We start from the raw sequence: 17,164 nt of genomic DNA, 5'->3' as shown, positions 1-17,164 counted from the left end.
CTTTACAGTATTTGGCGTTTCAATTCAAAGAGTAGTTTAAACGTGTACTTCTGGGAAGCGATCATAACTTGTATATCGAAATGGAATTTTAAATTGCATTTGAAGTACAACTTTCTGTTTTTGCGGGATATTTCACCTAGTTCTGTGGTACCACTGCCGGGTTAAGGATAAACAGGGTCCAGAGTACCATACATTTGAATTTATTACAAAGTCACATTTATTATCTTGATTCAGCTATCTCAGCCATCATCGATAATACGAATCTGGTAATTCTATGTACAATCTACCGAAATAAACGCAATAATCGGTAGTAATAGCAAATAGCGTCTTTCAAATCTTTTCGGGAACTCCCTCTCCTTTCTCTTTACTTTCACCTCGTTGATATATTTTTCTTTTTTTAATAAGTGTGCTGAAAAATCGGTATAAATGTAACCCTACGAAAAGGAGTAGTATTACCGCAATAATCGTCAATTGTAGCTTAGACAAAATTTGGAAGAACTGTAACGCCATTTTTTTCTTTACGTTTCCCTACTTCTACTATTGCCAACGCTAGTTTATATTCTGTAGTTTTTAGAAAATCGAACGGATACTCGTTTTAAATAATTACATCACGAGTACGAGGTCGATTGAACATGTCACAGTTTACAGCTCGAGCACCATATTTGGCTAATGTCAATAATTAAAAGCAAAATTGAACGCGCGCGCGCGCGCGCGCGAAAATGAATTTTCGACAAGTCTAAAATCGCTACCTCATCTCTCCCTTTCTCACCCTTTCTGTCTCGATTTGCTATCATTTATACTACGTTGCGACATTGTCGATAAACTTCGATTGTTATTAAATACGATCTAACGCTAATCACTTACGTCTAAATCACTACAATCGGGTATTATTAACGATGAGCGTTCAGTTAGTTTCTCTCGCTGCGTCTCGCGATGTTGGCTACTATGGCACTTGACTAATACTGACGCGCTGTTTTCCCCCCACCCCCCTTAAACTTCTAGATCTTACACGCTATCATCACGTCTAACAATAAATTTAACTCTTACAACGGTTCCCCTATTTTAACTATCAATATTCTCAACTGTCCTAGCGACCAACATCGTATTCGAAACAGCAGTAAAGTTCGTTTATATAAAGTGCTACAGGTCTTCCACAATTTTTCTAAGATAATAATTACTTCGTAAATAGTTTTGCTAACCAGCGACCGCCCGCCCTACTTGGCTTGGGCTGGGATCGGGGAAACGTAGGGCGGCGGTATGGTATCTTTCCTTTTTTTTTTTTTTGATTGGTATCGATCTAAATCTAGTATTTGGACGAAGTGCGAGGATGGGTCGTGCGTGCTTTTGCTTCCTAAATCGAGCGTGCGCGAGTTCTTATAATCCTTTTTTTTTTTTTACTTGTAGCCATAAGCTTTACTTTCTTGTTTTCTTGACCAGAATTACGATTTTATCTTTGTTAATAATTAATTTACTCGATACGTATATTCTCAAAAAGAAGGCGAAAAGAATATTATTATTGCATGTGTGTGTATGTATGTGTGTGTGAAAAGAACAGTGACGGAAATCATGGAGCAGCCCTGAGAGAGAGCGAACAACGCATCTGGGAATAGTGCATGTGCGCCTGTATATTTGTTGTCTGTATCTATTGTGTGTGTTGTGTTTTTTCTGTTAACAAAAATCGATAGAAAACGACAAGAAATGTTTAATCGTTTTTTAATTGTTATGAATCGGAAACTGACAACGTGAATACAAAATTGCTAAAGTTTTAATCATTTATTCACGATATATTCCGCTTATAGGACACGGAGAGAAAAAAATAAAAACACTTTTATTTACTCCCAAGCTATCGATTAAGTCTACTAGAACTTGATCGATTCAGCCATTACTGAAATCTGATAATCTCGGGTGCTCGGAAGTTGCCGGCTCGTGTAAAGAGACGCGGGTTCCTCGCGCTGCACATTTACTTAGCGCGAGACACTACCGCATCTCTTAATTAAAATGATAAAGAATAAGTTAGTATCAGAATTCTATTGTTCAATGATTAAATCCGCTTCTATCAGATAATAATAGGAAACGATAAGATTTTTAACAAATCGTATCGGCTCCTATCGTTTTCTATCAATTTTTTTTTACAGGGTTTGATCGTATATATTCGTGTATGTTCACACATATGTATCCCATGAGAATGAATGTTTCACTCAACGTGTAAATTGCAAATTTACTTATAATTTACTCTTTTAACGTTTGCTTTAACCTCAAGTCTTTAAGTCCCGGTCTACAATGTAAGCCTTAAGCCGTAAGAAATTGTCCAACCATAGTCGATTATTCTCCTTTTAGATTCAACTGTGTTTGATCAATTTCTTACGGCCTTACGGCTTACGGCCTCTTAAAGGATGTTGGTGGACGCGAGTCCGCGCACCCGTGCCTCGAGTTTGTATACAAGTGACAACCTTCTACGCTGAATATCGACACTTCTGCAACAGAATCAAATAGATCACGTGAGACATGCGTTTTTTACAACCATTTTTGTCATGCGCAATTTTCCAAAATTCTTACCATCAGGTAATTCATATAGTTTTCTAGGAAGAGAGGCGAAATAGGGATGCCGTAACGCTTCCTCCGCTCCTATCCGTTGATCGGGATTCAACTGCAGGAGCGACGACGCCATACTGTCACCCTCGGCAATATCATAAAGCCGGGGAAACGAGTGTCCCAATTTCCGCGGCGGATAAAATATCAGTCTATGCGCCTTATACCCGGGCAGATGCGTGACACCCGGCCAAGTCTCCTCGGTGGGTGTGCCCAGCACTTTAAATATCTTATCGAGTTGGTCGTACGTACAGCGTACACCTGGGAATGTCGGTTCACCAGTTAACATTTCCACAAATATGCAACCTACTCCCCACATGTCGAGCGAGGTGGAATACTCTGTGGAACCTAAAAGAACGTCGGGCGGTCTGTACCATAAGGTCACGACTTCGTGTGAGTATGTATGCGATGGCACAGATTTGGCCCTTGCTAATCCAAAGTCTGCCAATTTAAGTTCTCCTATTTCGCTGATTAATAAATTCTGTGGCTTTACATCCCTGTGCAGAACTCTCCTGCAGTAACACAAATTAATCAAACATGTCATCAGAATGAAAACATCGGCATACTATATTACATACTATATATCTGTAATTACCTGCGGTGACAGTATGCCAATCCTCTCAGCAATTGAAAAAGAAACAATTTAACGTTACGCGGATCCAATCCTCCGTTCCCGCTTCCGTACCTCTCCATATATTGCGATAGATCGGTGTGAACGTATTCAAACACGAAGGTGAGCGTCTCGCGGGTATGAATGATATCGTGCAAAGTCACGATATTGCTATGTTTTAACTCTTTAAGGAGACTTGCCTCGCGAATGGCAGTAAATGGAGCTCCTTCCTCCTCTTGCAGTCTAATTTCTTTAAGAGCCACCACTTGATTAGTGAGATGGCTGTAGCCTTTGAACACTGTGGCATATGATCCCTCTCCCAACTGCTCCAGTTTTATATAAGCTTCAGATTTACCGAATGGCGAATCTCCCTGTTGAAACAAATTGAGATTAATGTATAATATCTTACTAGAAAATGAATACAAATGAAATGTAGTATATATATATATTACCCCAAAAGCAGAGAATCTTTTAGTTCTTCTAGGTGGATCCGGACCAAGGAAAACCTCAGATTTCGGCCGCGGTGGACGTCGCGGTCGCAAAATTACCCTAGCTTCCTCTCGTATATCTTCATCGAGGAGCTTCGAATCGCTAGAAACCGAAAGCTGCCGATGCACTCTCTCGTGATCGTCCACACCTGTCCATTCTATGACAGTCCAATTTCCGAAAACATTCTTAAAATAACAGCAATAGAAATACATAAAATTACAATTTTTTTATTAAATTTTGGAGTAGTACGGTAACTCTATTTTGTGTAAATTATATATAACATATATTTTTTTCTGTTATTTGTGCAAGATAAAATTAAACAATTGTAAGATGACTTTTTTACATGATGTCAATTATGCATATTTAATATGTGTAGAAATAAAAATATGATACTTAATATACATTGAACATTGAAAAAAATTTTTAGTGATTTTTTTTAGCATATTTAAATAGCAAAATGTGTTTAAATAAATGCATACTTATATATGAGAATTGGTTAACAAATAACTTTTTAAAATGGGTATATAACAGATTGGATTTGTTATAGTAGAAAGCATAAAATATTTTGTTTTCGCCTCTTACTTCAAAAAATATACATATAAGCATATATCAAATTATAATTAGGAGACACATTACCCATGGACATGTATTTATAACGTTTTTTGATCAAGCTTACCATAACGACGATCTTTGTCCGCAAGTATGTTGCCATTTGGCTCCAAGCGGTCTAGGAACTCCTCAGAATAACCATTATATGGCAATTGACCTCTGGTTGTTGCATCATCAGCCTCTTCTTTTGATATAGCTGTAAAATAAATATTTGTGTAAATGTATGATATGTATAATAATGATATCTAGTTAATGAATCATTCACGATGTAACTGTACCAAATTATTTTATTCAACATTATGAAGCTTTTTATTTGTAACATTAATCAAGTTTTTTATTTGTAACATTAAAATTTAATTTGTAACATCAAGTCTATGAAAAAAAAGATTATTTGCCTGACATTAAGTGCATATTCATTAACGTTAAACAAACGTTAAAAGATAACAAAGATTAATATTTAACTTTTTGCAAATACTTTTATTTTATTTCATCAATAATTAGGAGAAATAATTTCGTATACAAAAAATACTTACAAAGCCGTCCGAAGCTATGACTCAGGCGTTTTTTTAATTTTTGTACTCTGCTGAGAGCACCGCCCTTCTTCTCCCTCATTGTCACAGGCCCTGCGTGTAACAAGCATAATGTTTAAACAACTATAAAATACCGAATGTAAGTTGAGATAGCATGACACCATAATAGAAGGCCAAGAACATCCGAGTAATTTAGATATAACAGATCATTACATTTACGATGACATCATACGCTATGTTATGCCAGTGCTCCTTAATAATGATGATATACATATATATATGCATCACATTCTTCTCAAATGACAATGCGAGGAACTCAATATGACAGGAAATTGCATGATGAAAAATACGTGCGTAATTGCGTAATTAAATATAAATATCAAGAATTTTGCAAATTTTTTTTGGTACATAATATACATTAATACAGTAAAGTGAATTTTTTTTTGTTACAAGTGTCAATGTATAACACTCAATAAATGAAGTAAAAAATATTTACATAATTACATTATAAAATATAAATGTCAGGAAAGTAGCTAATTTTCTCTTCTCGGTAAATTATATATATAATAGCAATATAATAAAGATAAAGCAAGATTCCTTATTACAAGTTACATTATAATATGACTTTCAATGAACGAAAAACATTTATATAATTATAAAATACAATTGTTAAGAATTTTGCTAATTTTTTAATGGATAATATACACTGACACATTAAGTATAAAATAAAATTTTTTCTTGTTACAAGCGTCAAAATATAATTACACTCAGTGAACAAAGTCAAAAATATACACATAATTATATTATAAAATATAAATGTCAAAAAATTGACATTTTTTTGTTGATATTGGCCGATACACAAGTGTAAAGCAAAATTCCTTTTTGTTACAGGTATCAAAATATGATATTCACTGAAGTAATAAAATATGTATGTAATTATACATTATAAAATACTGATGTTAAAATATATTTATAAAATTATATTATAAGATCAAAATTTTGTCAATTTTTTCTTGGAGATAAAACAAGATTCCTTCTTGTTACAAGTGTGAATATGACTATCAATGAACGAAGTAAACAAATGCGTTTGTAATTACATTATAAAATACAAATGTAAGAAGTTTGCTAATTCTTTTAGCTTTCTGTAGATAATATACACCCATATAGCAAAGACAAAAAGAGTCCTTCCTATTACAAGTGTCATAATATGAATCACTTAATGAACAAAGTAAAAAAATATTTAAAAAATTACGTTATATATAAAATACAAATATCAGAATTTTCTTAATTTTCTCGATAGATAATACAGTAAAAATGAAGAAAAATTCATTCTTGTTACAAATGTGAAAATATGATACTCAATGAACAAAGTAAAGAAATGTGTATGTAATTATGTTATAAGATACAAATGTTAAAACTTTATCAATTTTTTTGCAAAAAATACACACGCTACAGTGAAAATAAAACAAGAGTTGTTGTTACAAGTGTTATGATATAATGACACTCAATGAACGAAGTAAAAAAAATATGTGCGTAATTACGTTATAAAATCTAAACGTCGACAATTTTTGCGACCTTTTGGTAGATAATGCGCACATCGATACACGTAAATGTAAAGCAAGATTCTTTCTTATTACACGTGCCCAAGTATGATGGCATTGAACAAACGGAGTAGTTAACTTGAACAGAACCGTGTCTCGAATCAAGATAATTTAACTCAATCTGAAACGCAGATGATTCATCCATCCGTAATACGGAAGACTACGGATTTTTCCAATGGTGAAAGTATACGTGTTCCGCGCGCTCTCCAAACGCCGTTATTAGTTCGCTCGTACCGGCCAGCTATCATTTTTCTCGGAAGGCATTCGTTCTACCTAACAAAGTCTCACAACTCTCACACCGACGCGATAAAAACTTTGAAACTGCCGTATGTGTGCGGCACATGACACGCCATTCAGTCACACGTACATACTCGCACACAGACGCGATTCAATTCCGCGCATACACATACACACACACACACACACACACACACACACATACACACACGTTCCACACACAGGTGCATGCACCGCGTAATGTTAACGGCGCGGGGGAGGGGTCAACGAACCGATATTAGTTTCACGCGTCGAATAAACACAGACAGTTCCTCCGAACGAGATCTTCGGATGTCAAATGAAACGTTAGCGTTTCCTCGCGTCATACAAAAGATTGCATTGTGCTCTATCTCTTTCTCTCTCAAGAGTTCCCCCACGCTGATCCCGCGGAGACTCTTGAATCCTGCGATCGAGATTGATAAGCGTTCGCTCGCTCGCTCACGCGCGCGATTATCAAGCGGCACGCCGTGCCGGGTAAGAAAAACGGTTCGGTTCCTCTCGCCCGAGTCGCATACTGGAGCTTCGTCCTTCTGCCATCGGGAAGCGATACCGCACACGCACACGTACGAGACAAGCAGTGCGCGCGCGCGCGCGCGCGCGTGCACGCGAAAAGAAAGAAAGAGAATTATTATTTTAATTTTTTCTCTCCCTCTGCCTTTTTCCTCCCCTCCCTGCTTGTTCTATCTCTCTACTCCTTTCCAACGCATTGCCGACACCGTTGCCGACTGCTCCATCCTTCTCTCGTCTCCGCGATCCTGGAACGGAACTCCCTTCGCCCTCTCTCTCTCTTTCTCATTCATGCCTCCTCCTCCTCCTCCTCCTCTCTCTCACTCCCTCTCTCTCTCTTTCTCTCTTTGCACATACACACACGCACGCTCTTTTTCTCTTTCCATCCATCTCTCTATCTATCTTCGTCACCTCGTTCACACGCGCGCACAAAAGCGGACGATAAGAAACTGCGGCGAGAGCCGGGGGAAACGTCGGCGAGCGCGAAACTCGAGAGAGTGCACGCGTTCGCATCCGCACTTACCCTCTTTGCTCTTGGAGGCGGTCGAACCCTTGTCCTGACAATACATGATTACTCATTCGCTCGCACGCGCGGAACACATCACATATGGGCGGTGACGCACTCGGCTGCGTGTGTGTGTGCGCGCCGCCGCCGCCGCTGCCGCTGCCGCCGCCGCCACCGCTGTGTTTTTCCCTCGGCCGATGCTCCGGTGCTCCGGTGCTCCGACTGCGTGCGATCCCGGCCACTGTGATCCCCAGCGCGCGGCGATACCCTCTCACGTCGACACCGCTCGTGCCGCACTGGTCGTCGGTGCTCGGGCAATAGCAGCAGCAGCAGCAGCAGTAGCACGGAGTATCTCGGTGAGGCGCGCGCGGTCCCCGTAGTCGCGTCGCCGAGCCGCGCCATGAAAACGCCTCTCCGCGCTGTCCCCGTAGACGTGGAGTAGACGACGGCGACGGGATCTCTCCACCGCGAGTAACAGCGCGAGGTGGAATCACTACCACGAAACTTGGCCACCACACACCGACGAGATCACCACTCCGGGGGCTGGTTCGTGAGAGGGGCAAGGTTCATACGTCGGTGCACACTCACACGCGCGCGACTCTCTCTCTCTCTCTTTCTTTCTTTCTTTCTTTCTTTTTCTCTCTCCTCTTCTCTCCCACGGGATCGCGACGTCGTCGGTCAACCCTCCCGCTGCGCTAACCCTGCTGACGGTGGGTGCCCGCGCACGCCATCACTATCTCCGGTAAATCATCTGCCGATCGGGACCGACCGGTCGGAAGCCTATCTCGCTTGTCGCGGATACTGCCCACCGCCACCACCACCACTACCACCACCACCACTACTACCTCGCAACCGCACCACGACACGAAAGTCGCGAGAGCGAGGCGAGTTCAGCCGAGGAAACGCGCGCGCGCGCGCGCCAGGAAACCTACCTAGAACGGTGACGGGTGATCTTGGGTGATCTCCCCGTTGTTGCTGGTTGCAGCGAGTCGTGCGAGACGCATGCGCTAATCGCCAATTGGACAAACGCACGCGCGCGTGCGCGCTCTTCACGACTCCGGACGAAATATCGTATGAACGGACCTTTATTATCGATACTCGCTGTCGAGACCTCGATGGGCTCGATGTTGAGAGCGTAATCGGATCGGAGCACCGAAACGGAGTATCGATACCCGTCCGTAGCGCAGCCTTTGGCCGCTGGCCATGTTCTCGCGCGTCGTCGCACGTGTAAGTGTGCGCTGTCGCCTTGTGAGTCAGCAAAACGGGAAGGGAGTCGACGATAATCTGTTGTCGCGGCTGTTACGAGCGAGCGATACCGTCGGGAACGGTGGAACCCTGTGCGCGCGTTGCCGCAGCAGAACGAGTGAAGTTGCCAGCGAGCCGAGCGGAGCGATGTCGGGCGACGAGAAGCCGTTTCGCCGTCTGCCGTCGTGCGTGCGTCCCTATCACTACGATATTTCGCTGACGCCGAATCTCACCACCTTCACCTTCGACGGCACGGAGAATGTGTACCTCAATGTGAGTCTCTCCGCCACTTCCGACCTCTCTCGCTGTCTCTCGCCGTCTCTCTCCGATCTTCCCTCGAATCGAAGGGGGAAAAAAAGAGTCGAACGGGATTTGGAGAACAAAGCGGCCGCTACCCATATGGGAAACATAACCAAGAAACGCTTCCCACCCTCTCACCCCTCCTTCGCCCTCGCCGCCCGCGCCGCCGGTTCTCTACGTGGCTGTGTTTGAATAGCATTTAGGTTGCGAGTTTGATTGGCAAACATCAAGACAGACCGCTTTATCTGCTAATTGCCGGCAATCACGGTTTTAATCCTCTCGACAATCTGCTCGTTAATTCTACAGCGACGTGCACGGTTTCATTTCTGCTAGTATTTGCGGATGTTATCTATTATTTTTCCTCAGACTCTCTCTGTTTATTTCACGCTTATCTTTGCAGCACACGACGATTGTCTCGCTTCACTGATTATTTCTTCTTTCTGCTTCATTTACAGGTGCAAAGTCCAACGGATACCATTGTATTGAACTCCCTGGAAATTAATATAAAAAGCGCGATTTTTAACGGAAATGACGGTAAGACCATTACCGCCAAGAATATCGAGCTATCGGCGTCGGAGGAAACAGCTACGTTGCTGTTTCCCGAGGCTCTGCCGTTTGGTAAAAGCGGATACCTGAACATAGAATTCGTGGGCGAGATCAATGACAAGATGAAGGGCTTTTACAGGAGCAAGTATAGCGGGTAAGAATGCAGCTCTCAATTTCACCGGTTGTGAAAAGAAAGATGATGAGTAAAATGGACTGGTTTTTGGAACAATAAAAATAGTTTTTTTTTAACTAAATTTGATTCTGCTCTTTAAAAAAATTTAGTTTGGAAAATATAAAAGTCAGCATATAAACAATCTATCATAAATTATTATTGTATTAAGTTTTATGAATGTATTCTTCTGATAAAATTTACAATTAATAACAATGCTTTAATCTCCAAAAGTTCATGTTCTGCTTGTGACGAAAATAAAATTATAATATCTAAGACAAAGACATTAATCCAAGTCTACAATAAGAATAGTAAGTCTTGAATCTTAAGAAATTGACCAATTATAGTTGAATGTGAGAAGAATAATTGACTACTGTTGGTCAATTTCTTAAGGCTTAAGTTACCACGCTTATTATAGACTGGGACTTATTGATAGGAACTGCTTTAAATCTTGACTACTGCACTTGAGAGCATTACATCTTTTTCACAGAGTATTTTAGATACTATTGTAGTATTTTATTATTGGAAATGATAAGATTCGGTCAAGAAACATTTTTAAGTACCAAGATCCACTTTGATCGAAATTTTTTTAACTTACTAATTTGGTTTGCATATTGATTGTTTACACATCCTATTCACTTAATATTGTTTATTTTACTACAGTTTTACTCTTTTATCATTATACATACGTCGTCATAATAAACTTCTTACATATTTAATAGCAAATAAATACAAATTTTTTAAATGTCAATCAGATTCAGCAGCTCAAAAACTAAAACGTACTAATTTTTATTTGTCATTTCTGGAGCCAAAATCAACTCGTTTTACCCATCATCCTTAAAATTATCTCAAAATTATCTATCTGGTCATCTTGATTTAAAAAAAGGCTCTTTTTAACAATGCGTCTCAATTACTATTTATTAATTTTAGCACCTGAAAATTATGTAACGCATGGATAAACGAAGACCACTATGTTTAAACTATGTATTTATATGTATCTTTCAAAGGCTAGACGGTAATTGCGCCGTAACCTATTTGTGTCCTACGTCGGCGCGGAAGTTATTTCCATGCTGGGACGAACCGTCTCTCAAAGCAACCTTTGATATACGTCTCACAATTCCATCTCAAACATCCCTCGTCGGATTATCAAACATGGTGAGCCCGATGCAATGTAGAATTTTTATGATTTCAGAGAGGACGGTACCGTTGAACACGCGGTGGTTACCCAGTTTGAGCCGACAGATGCTAGACGTTGCTTCCCATGCTGGGACGAACCAGCACTCAAAGCCACATTTGACATTACGCTAAAAGTACCAATCAGTCTTACTGCACTTTCCAATATGGTAAGCAGCGCCCGGCATCTGCAATTATTTGCTTTTCTTTTTTTCTTGCTTTCTATTTTCTAATTCATGTTTAAGGTAGATGGTTTTTCTTTGTTTCTTATATTCTTTTTTTATATTTGATATATGTGTACATGTGTTATGTTGTAAATATTTTTGTATTAATAGTCAATACATAGAATTAATATTCTATGTATTGACTATTAATCTCTTTATTGTTTTTTGTATATAGCGTTTGATATCAGTGTATATATGTACGTACATTTCGTTTGTTTTAATTTTCAGCCTGTGAAAAACAAAATTACGAATGGCAACTACGAGACATTGACTTTTGAAAGAACGCCTATCATGTCAACGTACTTAGTGGCCATAGTGGTAGGCGATTTCGATTACATCGAGGACATGTCTAGTGATGGTGTGAAAATTCGAGTTTATGTGCCGAAATCCAAGAAAGAACAGGGTCAGTTTGCCCTGGAAGTAGCCACCAAGGTATTGCCTTACTACAAGACTTACTTTGGTATCGCGTATCCCCTGCCGAAGATCGATCTTATAGCGATCGCCGATTTTGCATCCGGCGCTATGGAAAATTGGGGACTCGTCACGTATCGCGAGACCTGTTTGCTCGTGGATCCTCAGAACACGTCAACGGTGCGCAAACAGTGGATTGCGTTGATAATAGCGCACGAGCTGGCACATCAATGGTTCGGCAATCTCGTAACGATGGAATGGTGGACGCATCTATGGTTGAACGAGGGTTACGCGTCGTTCGTAGAATTTCTTTGCGTCGCACATCTGTTCCCAGAATACGACATGTGGACGCAATTCGTGACGGACACGTATATCCGAGCATTGGAACTGGATGCTCTGAAGAACAGTCATCCGATTGAGGTGCCGGTCGGTCATCCGTCGGAGATCGACGAGATCTTCGACGACATATCGTATCACAAGGGTGCCTCTGTGATCCGTATGTTGCACGCGTACATAGGTGACGACGATTTTAGAAAGGGTATGAATCTATATTTGAAGAGACATAGCTACGCCAATGCGGAGACGGAGGATCTCTGGGCCGCGTTGGAAGAAGTCAGTAACAAGGCTGTGCGTAGAGTGATGTCATCATGGACCAAGAGACAGGGTTTCCCCGTTGTCAAGGTCGACTATCGTCAAGAGGGCGACAATAGGATTCTGTCGTTGTCCCAAGAGAGATTCCTGGCCGATGGATCGGTGGATAACAATGAGGATAACGCGTGGCTCATACCCGTAAGCGTGAGCTCTTCACAGGATCCGAGCAAAACGGTATTCGACGGCATATTAGACGCGAAAACCAAGGAATTTGTGATCCAGAACGTTCCCGAAGGCACATGGCTGAAGGTCAATCCTGGTACAGTCGGTTTCTATCGCACTCGTTATAGTCAGTCCGCTCTATCGCTTTTGTTACCCGCGATTAAGGACCACACGTTACCTCCTCTGGACAGATTAGGCTTACTGGACGATCTCTTCGCGATGGTACAGGCGGGTTACGCATCCACGGTGGAAGTGCTCGAATTAATGCAGGCGTTTCTGCACGAGGACAATTATACCGTTTGGTCTACTATAGTGAATATTCTAAGTAAAATCGGCATTCTCATTTCACACTTAGATTTCGAAGATTCTCTCAAAGCGTTCGGACGTAATTTGTTCCGCGACGTTAACGCCAGATTAGGCTGGGATCCTAAGCCGAACGAAAGTCATTTAAATACGTTACTCAGGTGTCTCGTATTAGGCCGTATGGTAGCTTTAAATGATCATGATACTATCGAAGAAGCGAAGAGAAGATTCGAGCTGCACGTGAATGGCACGACAACGCTCGCCGCCGATGTGCGCACTCCAGTTTATCGAGCTGTGCTCTCCGTGGGCGACGTCAATACTTACGAGACTATGATAAAATTATACAGGGAGGCAGATCTTCAAGAGGAGAAAGAGCGGATACTGCGTGCGCTTGGAGCGATCAAAGACGAAGACCTTTCTCAGTTGAGAAAGGTCCTGGACTTTGCCATGAGCGAAGAGGTTCGTGCTCAAGACACAGTATTCGCCATTATGTCCGTGACCCTGTCGTACAAGGGACGTCTCATGGCGTGGAACTTCTTCAAGGAAAAATGGAAGACCCTGCTGGATCGTTACGAGGGCGGCTTCTTGATGGCACGACTGGTGAAGTTCACCACGGAGAACTTTGTCACCGAAGAACAAGCCAAAGATGTAGAGAACTTCTTTGAGGAACACCCGATTCCGGGTACCGAGAGAACGGTGCAGCAGTGCGTGGAGTCCATTAGATTGAACGCCGCATGGCTCAGCCGAGAAAAAGACTCCATCAGAAAATATCTGACCACTCAGGTCTAGTAAAGACAGTTTCTTATCTTGTCTCCGTTACCTTAATAGGACATTGGCATCATTCGGAATTGCGTTTAAACCGAATGGTTTTGTTACGCGAACATCTTATACTGCTTGATTATTGTGAAAGGACGTTAATTAAGTACGGACTTGTCTCTCATGTATGAGATAATACATAAATAATCCGATACAAATATCACGTGTATGCACGCTTAAAAACGCTAACTTGTTTAACGTTGACTAGGAATTTCACTGGGTGCAAAAAAATGGAAGAAAATACAGTTTTGTATACACCTATTATACCTCATCGTCAAGTCATCTTGACGTAATCTTACATTTTTTACAGTGTTCTTATCGTTTAATTCTGATACCATCATTGGATTCCGTTATTTCGAGTCCATCATTCATAGGGAAAATTAAATATCTAGAGAGTAATCACTTTGATATTTCTTTTTGCCGTATGAGATGTAAATTGAATAGTATATCAAAACTTTCTGTTTTTAGTAACCAAACTGCAACACGTCACTGCAGAATCTATTTAAGACATTTATACATAGATATAACTTAGAAAAACCAGTTAGAAAGTTGATTGCGTTTGTATTGTTGTTTATTCATATATTACATGAGCCATTTGCAAGATGTACGTCCTCGATATGTAGATGAACTAGCAGTATTCGTGTAAAAGAATTACATTCTAACATCCTTTTTTTTTTTAAGAAAAGGAGCTACTAGTTCCGTTTGTCAAAATAAAACGTAGGTTAAACTCTGACGAGTAACAGGAGATTGTTTACGCATTTTTACTTGTTTAACCGATGTGACTTGACACTTGGAATCGTAATCTGCAATTAAAAAAGAAAACGTGTATCTCGAAATTTAAATTAGGTAACTACATTAAATATTTCAATGAAGTACTCTTAAAAAATGTTAAACTTTGATGCAAAGATGTTTGCAAGATTTTCAAAAATTTTAAAAATGTCTTTAAAAGATTTCCAAACGTCGTAGAGACGCTTTAAGGATTTTAAATGTCCCTTGGACATTTTTCAGATATTTTTTTGGAATTGTTTATTTGAGTTACTGTGTTATCGTTAATAACAAAATACTCCTGTTCAATTATCAATGATATTTCGTAACGATAGCTTGATAGATCCATACAAAATTTAATATATAGCCTCATAATGTGTACAAATTATAATATAGATGTTGTTTATTTCAGGTATTAATGTTAAATGCAGCATACGTACTATAATTATCTCAAACATTAACACATATATATCATCTCCCATATATTTGTAACAGAGAAAAATAGTAGCTGATGTGTTAACTTTTCTTCTCGATACAATTAATCTATTTAAGTCTTCATATCTGGAATTTCCTGTTTTTCTACGTTTCCTATCGTACAGTGATTATTTGCGGATATTAGTCTTGCAATCGGTGGGCTACAAACTTATCAAAGTTCTAAAATTGTGTCGAGAACGTGTAGCTATCACAAGGGGAAATGATATGAGAGGCATGTTTCGTAAACTCAATCTAAATTCAATAGTAAGTATTACTGTCAAAAATAAAGTTGCTTCGAGGCGTAATAACGAAAGTTGACGCTTCTCATGCTTGATATCGCGACATTTTCATGTCGATCGTCATAGAACGCAGTCCCCTACCGCGTGTTTGATGGTCGCACGTGCCGAGACAAGGAAGGAAGATAGTCCCGGTAGTGTGAGTCACAGCCTTCATTTCCATTATCAGCCGTGCTGTTCGCAATCATCAGCTGGCAGTTGCTGCCGAGTGTAGCCTACTACCCTCGCGTCGGAGGAGGGATTTTCACCCTCCGAGCTACCTGTCTGTTATAAGCGTCCGAAATGGCTCAAAATCAATGAAGTAAGAAAATACTTGTTTTGTATAATATTTCTTGTTTGATACACATAACTATTTATAATTTAAGTATGAGATGGATATTTTTTGAGAACTGATTTACAGATCCCGATGCCGGAGATCGAACATTAAATCCTTTTTTGTGAAGATGGAATATAAATACAATTACGAAAACTTCGAGATGAAAACTTTATTGTTTTGTTTCTCTTTAACTCTACTAGACTCTACATCGACATAGCAATACTGGTGGAATAATTCACTTCAAGTATCGTAATTTATAGTTCTCCTTTTCTTAAATTTTACAAATCGATATTGATACTCTTTAAGGATGTTTTCTATCTAGTGACACGAATCAACACAAGCGTCGTTCTATCTTTGTTACTCATTGAATATCAAAAAAGGATAGAATGATGCATGTGTCATTGAATGGAAAGCTCCTTAAATCTCGTAGAGTGAAACGTCATTCTAAAAAAGTGAAAATCGTTACCTGTACAATTTTTCGAGTAATTTGTCATTTTAATAAGAAGAAAAAGTCACTCCCAGAGTGAAAATTGAGCCTGTGCAATTTTTCGAGTGATTTTTTACTCTAGGAAATTTTAAAGAGTATCCTTGGAACTTTTAAATTATCTCTATGCGTTATATGGAGTATCGTGTATGAAAATCGAAAGCATGAAGGGTTAATATACTTGGACATTTGAGTGCTCTCTTGGAGGATCGTCCAAATCCTCCGAGGAGTAATAAATGCACCCCCTCGCTAGCTCGCTCGAGTAGGGGAACTCGCGACGAAGAGCGGACGCGAGCGGCGACCGAGGAAGAGGGAGGGCAGGGAGATAAGGGAGAAAGAGAGAATGTGTCGAGGGAGCGTGGGGTCGGGATCCCGTGGGTATAACCCGGATCGAGCGTTCCCAGGAACGCGCACGTGACCCGCGTCAGAAGACGATCAATACGGACTTTGCGAAACTCCTACACCCCACCGGAACGACGTGTCGCCCTTGTACAATCCGCACACATCCTTCGCCTTCCGACGAGACTGATGGCGACGGCGAACGACCGTCACCCCTCCTCGCGCACGTGTGCGTAGATTGTTGCGCGCACGTGCGCCTATTTAACCCTCCCGTTTCCCCGCGCGCTCTCTCTTTCTCTACCCCTTGTGCCATCCGGCTTCCGTTCCCGATATCGTCGAATCTTTGCAGATTTACGATGTGGAAAGCACATCCAACCAGGCCGGGAAACTCCTCTCTTAATTCCAAACTTACTTTCGTAAATATATATATTCACAAGAATGTTTTTTAATTCACGCAGAATAATAAATGTGTTTACATATTAAAACTTTTAATGATAGTTATGTAATATCGCGTTATTTAAGTTGATGTTCAAAACGCGTTTTTGTCGTTCATTAGCAAGCAAGGACAAAGAAGCACGCTAACGTCTTCATAAGTGCATTTTTCAGATAAAAGTAATAAACGTAATAAACATCTTCATTATGGATAAAAAAAAATTTGTAGGAACGAACGTGCAAGTATACGCAAGATGTCTCGAAATCGATGAAAAGTATTTCTATGATTTTGCTCTTTTTTTTTTTTTTTTTGCTCTCTTTACAGAAAGCGAAGAAAGTTGT

At 40.3% G+C, this 17,164-nt stretch overlaps 2 protein-coding genes across 9 annotated transcripts; one reads left to right on the top strand and one right to left on the bottom strand.

Annotated features, from left to right (window-relative positions):
* Positions 1–199: 199 nt before the first annotated feature.
* Positions 200–8,615, bottom strand: LOC105199613 (cyclin-dependent kinase 14). Of its 4 annotated transcripts, none has more exons than XM_011166780.3 (7): positions 7,735–8,615; positions 4,831–4,920; positions 4,365–4,493; positions 3,652–3,873; positions 3,185–3,570; positions 2,557–3,101; positions 200–2,474 (listed from the first exon to the last, which is right to left on the bottom strand). In XM_011166780.3, exons 3-7 carry the CDS (start codon positions 4,398–4,400, stop codon positions 2,377–2,379), a joined length of 1,287 nt encoding a protein of 428 aa, XP_011165082.1. In that variant the 5' UTR covers positions 4,401–4,493; positions 4,831–4,920; positions 7,735–8,615; the 3' UTR covers positions 200–2,376. The 4 variants fall into 4 exon arrangements, with proteins under 4 accessions (XP_011165082.1, XP_011165080.1, XP_011165081.1 ...); XM_011166778.3 differs by having other exon boundaries at positions 3,652–3,845; positions 7,735–8,612; XM_011166779.3 differs by lacking the exon at positions 7,735–8,615 and adding an exon at positions 6,938–7,219 and having other exon boundaries at positions 3,652–3,845.
* A 253-nt stretch (positions 8,616–8,868) lies between these two features.
* On the top strand, positions 8,869–17,087 carry LOC105199614 (puromycin-sensitive aminopeptidase). 5 transcript variants are annotated; one of them, XR_003268665.2, is made up of 5 exons: positions 8,876–9,234; positions 9,717–9,961; positions 11,169–11,319; positions 11,602–15,219; positions 15,321–17,087. XR_003268665.2 is itself a non-coding variant. In XM_011166782.3 (4 exons), exons 1-4 carry the CDS (start codon positions 8,920–8,922, stop codon positions 13,687–13,689), a joined length of 2,796 nt encoding a protein of 931 aa, XP_011165084.1. In that variant the 5' UTR covers positions 8,869–8,919; the 3' UTR covers positions 13,690–17,087. The 5 variants fall into 5 exon arrangements, 2 of the variants coding, with proteins under 2 accessions (XP_011165084.1, XP_011165083.1); XR_003268663.2 differs by having other exon boundaries at positions 11,602–14,562; positions 14,894–15,734; XR_003268664.2 differs by having other exon boundaries at positions 11,602–15,552; positions 15,652–15,734.
* Positions 17,088–17,164: the final 77 nt, after the last annotated feature.

Source organism: Solenopsis invicta, chromosome 8, assembly GCF_016802725.1.
Source record: "Solenopsis invicta isolate M01_SB chromosome 8, UNIL_Sinv_3.0, whole genome shotgun sequence".
NCBI classification, from domain to species: Eukaryota; Metazoa; Arthropoda; class Insecta; order Hymenoptera; family Formicidae; genus Solenopsis; species Solenopsis invicta.
Note: the sequence above shows the minus strand (reverse complement) of the source record. Positions and strands in the feature narration are given on the sequence as shown.